This window comes from Brassica napus, chromosome C8, assembly GCF_020379485.1.
Source record: "Brassica napus cultivar Da-Ae chromosome C8, Da-Ae, whole genome shotgun sequence".
NCBI lineage: Eukaryota > Viridiplantae > Streptophyta > Magnoliopsida > Brassicales > Brassicaceae > Brassica > Brassica napus.
Window position 1 is genome coordinate 16,251,982 of NC_063451.1, and position 4,979 is coordinate 16,256,960.

Below are 4,979 nucleotides of genomic sequence, written 5' to 3' on the forward strand. Positions count from 1 at the left end.
AACAAGCCATTTTCAACAATTAGAACACTTAATTTGGATTTTCTTTAAATAGTTAATAAATAATATGTGTTACATTTTCCATGTTTTCTACAAAAAATCTATGTCATCGATTCACAATGTCTTATATTGTGGGTTCGGTGTGACTGCTACTTCAGAAATTGACATGTGGGTTATCCATATTGCGGATTAAATTCTTGCAAAAAAAAAAAAAATTATATTTTATACGTATCAATCTTATACGTCCCAACGTGGTAGAAAGTTGAAGAGAGTTTGCCTTTTTATAACTTAAGATTACATGAGTGAAAAAGTTAGATTATATATCTTAATGTATTGTTTTTTAATCATGAAAATATAATGACCAATTCATTTCAAAAATAAAAATAATTCAAAAAATGTGCTCTTAATAAATAAATTGTAAGATACTGATAATCAATATTTTATTTATTTTGATAATTTTGTTGATAAAATATAGCTGAACTAAAATTATGAATATATAATATGAAAAAATAAAAAAAAATCAAACTAGGTGAAATGGTACATGAACCCAAATGAGAACACTTAAAATGTTGAGTGTTTTGTCGATTTGTTTATTTTGAAAATTTTATATGAAAAAAAATTAAAATTCATACTTGGTGAAATGGTACATGAATCCAAATGAGAACAATTAAAATGTTGAGTGTTTTGTTAATCACAAATGTATGAAAATATCCGTCTAAATTTATTGAGTGTTTTGAAGAATAATATAGGATCCAAAGAGGATAGGAATATATGTTAGTATTTAAAGAAAACACAGAATAAAAAATACAAGAAACAAGTCTATATGAGATGAATCACTCTTGGTAATGAATGAAAGATAAAATCAAATAAAATATGTGCATTAAAATGATAAAATCTCTTCTATAATAGCTTCTGCTTAGTCTTTGGTCAAGTCTTTGTGTTTATTTCTTTGATTTAATTTCTTCATTGCCTTAGATATAAAGGTCTAAATGGGAAATGAATTTTGTAGATTGTATTAAATCTTTTAAAAAAATCTCAGCATGCGCGTTGCAATTAATTTACCACCATCCCACAAACCTTATATATACCAACACATTAGATTGCCAACTAATAAAAAAAACTCATCATTTCACTTCAAATACAAAGACGATGGCTTCTATATTCTTTTCAGTTCTCTTGGCTCTATCAGTACTCTCTTCACCCTTTCTCCTAAACGCAAACGCTCATACAAAACTTGGCTTCAGCGCGGATCTGATCCACCGCGACTCTCCTAAATCGCCTTTCTACAATCCGACAGAAACCTCTGCTCAGCGTCTAAGAAACGTGGTTCACCGATCCGTAAACCGTGTTGTCCATTTCAACGGAAAAGATGCATCAGTTAACTCACCTCAAACTGAGATAACCTCAGATGGAGGTGAATATCTCATGAATATATCGCTGGGGACTCCTCCCTTCCCGATCATGGCGATCGCTGACACGGGAAGCGATCTCCTATGGACCCAGTGCAAGCCATGCGATGACTGTTACACTCAGGATGGTCCTCTTTTTGACCCTAAAGCGTCTTCTACATACAAAGACGTTTCTTGCTCCTCAAGACAATGTACTGCCCTTGAGAATCAAGCCACTTGTTCGACAGAAGACAACACTTGCTCCTACACTTTGTCTTACGGGGACAAGTCTTACACAAAGGGTAATGTTGCCGCCGACACCGTAACGCTTGGCTCCACTGATAACCGCCCCGTGCAGCTCAAAAATATCGTCATTGGATGTGGTCACAATAACGCTGGAACATTCAGCAAGAAGGGCTCTGGAATCATTGGACTTGGTGGCGGTTCGGTTTCGCTCATTTCGCAACTCGGAGACTCAATCGATGGCAAATTCTCGTACTGCTTGGTCCCTCTCTCTTCAGATAACGATAAAACAAGCAAGATCAACTTTGGAACTAATGCGGTTGTGTCGGGAAATGGAACTGTCTCAACTCCATTGATCACAAAATCGCAAGCAACATTCTATTACCTAACCCTAGAATCCGTTAGCGTGGGTAGCAAGAGTATCAAATACCCATCGGTATCAGATTCTTATGGAAGCAGCGGCAAGGGGAACATCATCATCGACTCTGGCACAACTCTGACCATGTTCGCAACCGACTTTTACTCCGAACTCGAAGATGCGGTTGCGTCCTCAATCGATGCTGAGAAAATTAACGATCCACAAAACGTGTTGAGTCTGTGTTACAGCGCAACCGCTAAGCTGAATGTTCCAGTCATTACTATGCATTTCGATGGAGCAGATGTGAAGTTAGACTCCTCCAATGCCTTCATACAAATCTCTGAGGATTTGGTTTGCTTCGCCTTCCGTGGGGACGACCAGTTGGCCATTTACGGGAATATAGCACAGATGAACTTCCTTGTTGGCTACGACACCGTTTCTAAAACGGTCTCATTCAAGCCAGCAGATTGTGCAAAAATGTAGCTGGTTCTTTCTATTCTTCAAACTATACTAGTTTTTTTTTAACAATAATAATGACTGAATTTATTTTGGCCTATATTTGTTCTTTTAAATTTCCCATTTCATAATTATGTTCATGTAGAATCCTTAATTTGTTTCATTATATGCTAATATATATGGGCTCTCTTCTTAATTGCATTTTTTATCTTATTATCTAATAGGAATAACTTGATGAAGAAAACTTTGTTTTCTAACATTCTTTTTCTAAACGGTATTAATCCCCATCTTTGCTGGGAAATAAAAAGCAAGGAGATAGCAAAAGAAGCATAGCCACTGTCATATAAGATGCAGACCTCTCCTACTTTGGGTGGAAAGACACAAGTTTACGGCTAAAACATTGTTGTGAACAGCCACGAATTATGCAAGAAGACAATAGAGAACAAAATGTATTGAGGCAAATACTAGTTTAGGGTTTTTTATTATTGTGTGAATAAATCATCTTACAAACCCTTAGACCAATATTTATATCAGCTTCAAAACCCGATTTTCTTTATCCTTTAGGAATACATACTTATCTTTAAAAAAGTAAATTTTCCTAAACCTAAAAGCTGCCAACTCCCTTATCTTGTGCTGGGCTTTTACTGGTGCACATAGATTTAAGACACACAGATGCAACAAACACCACCTTGACGAAAAATCTCTACAAAACTCTTTATCCCGTCTATCTTCTGAGGGGAACCTCCTTTGCTTCTCAGCATTGGCAAACACGGAGCAGATCCAGGCAATGCTTGAACTTCTCCGTTGTAACAGGCTTGGTCAACATGTCAGCAGGATTCTCTGACGTATGCACCTTTTCCAATAAGACTTCTCCAGAAGCTGCCAACTCCCTTATCTTGTGAAACCTTATACGAATGTGCTTCGTCCTCCCATGATACACTTGATTTTTAGCCAAACATAATGCACTTTGACTATCACACTGTAGCTGGACACCTTCTTGATCAACACCCAATTCGGATACAAGACCTTGTACCCATACTGCTTCCTTAGCTGCTTCCCCAAGTGCCATGTATTCAGCTTCAGTGGTTGCCATCGCTACAATAGGTTGTTGTACCGATCTCCAGAATATTGGTGCTCCTGCAAGAGTAAATACATACCATGTAGTCGACCTGCTATTATCAAGGTCTCCACCATAATCGGAATCCATGAACCCAATAACTGAATCCTGCACTTCTCCTCCAAACATAAGCCCATAGTCACTTGTCCCTCGCAAATACCTTAGAATCCACTTCACAGAATCCCAATGTTTTCTTCCAGGATTAGACATGTACTTACTGACTTGACTAACTGCTTGTGCTAGATTCGTCCTTGTACACACCATTGCATACATCAAACAACCAACTGCACTAGCATAAGGAACCTCTGCCATATCCTTGAGCTCTTCAGCAGACTTTGGATTTTGCTCTGCTGAAAGTATGAAGTGCTTCGCCAATGGTGTAGAGACTGATTTTGACTTCGACATGTAAAAACGTTCTAACACCTTCTCGATGTAACTCTTCTGAGAAAGCTATAATCTCTCAGAGCTTCTATCCCTGCAAATCTCCATTCCAAGAATCTTTTTTGCAGCACCAAGATCCTTCATCTCAAACTCTTCTCCCAGTAACCCCTTCAAACGATTTATGTCCTCCATATCGTTTGCAGCAATGAGCATATCGTCAACATATAACAGAAGGAATATGGGAGAATGGTCGCCAAGGGACTTGACATAAACACAGCAATCATACTCGCATCTTTGATAGCCAATCTTCAACATATATGAATCAAACCGTTTGTACCATTGCCTTGGAGCCTGCTTCAAACCGTAGAGAGACTTCTTCAATCTACACACTAGATGCTCTTCTCCAGGCTTAACCAAACCTTCAGGTTGCTCCATATATATTTCTTCCTCCAACTCTCCATGAAGAAATGCCGTTTTCACATCCATCTGCTCAAGATGCAAATCCCAAACAGCTACCAAACCCAACACAGCTCGTATGGAAGTGTGTCGTACTACAGGCGAGAATATCTCGTCGTAGTCTATACCTTTCTTTTGCGAATATCCTTTTGCCACCACTCTAGACTTGAACTTCTTAGGTTCTTTCAAAGAAATCCCTTCCTTCATCTTATAGATCCACTTGCAACCAATTGCTCTCTTCCCTTCAGGTAACTCCACAAGATCCCAAGTCTTGTTTTTATTCAGACTTTCCGCCTCTTCCGTCATAGATCCAATCCATTCCTCCCTCTCATCACTATTAATAGCTTCTCGATAGCTGGTAGGATCATCCATCTCGACCATAAGAGCATAATTGACCATGTCTTCAAACCCGAATCTCACTGGAGCCTTTGTTGCATGTTTTGTTCTCCTAAAAGCCAAACTTTCCTCTGTTCCACGTTGAGCCTCTTTCTGCACTACTTCCACAGGCTGCTCATCACTAACTTCACCTGGTTTATCCCCACCAGACTCCTCCTGAGTAGCTTCAGAATCCATGATAGTCTCA

The 4,979-nt window shown here is 38.4% G+C and overlaps 1 protein-coding gene across 1 annotated transcript; it reads left to right on the top strand.

The window, feature by feature from the left end:
* Positions 1–208: 208 nt before the first annotated feature.
* On the top strand, positions 209–2,540 carry LOC125591385 (aspartic proteinase CDR1-like). Its single transcript, XM_048765552.1, has one exon. It carries the CDS (start codon positions 994–996, stop codon positions 2,467–2,469), a length of 1,476 nt encoding a protein of 491 aa, XP_048621509.1. The 5' UTR covers positions 209–993; the 3' UTR covers positions 2,470–2,540.
* Positions 2,541–4,979: the final 2,439 nt, after the last annotated feature.

Excerpts from the sequence above, each read along its gene's own strand:
- LOC125591385 (XM_048765552.1), top strand. The coding sequence starts at position 994 with ATGAATTTTGTAGATTGTATTAAATCTTTTAAAAAAATCTCAGCATGC.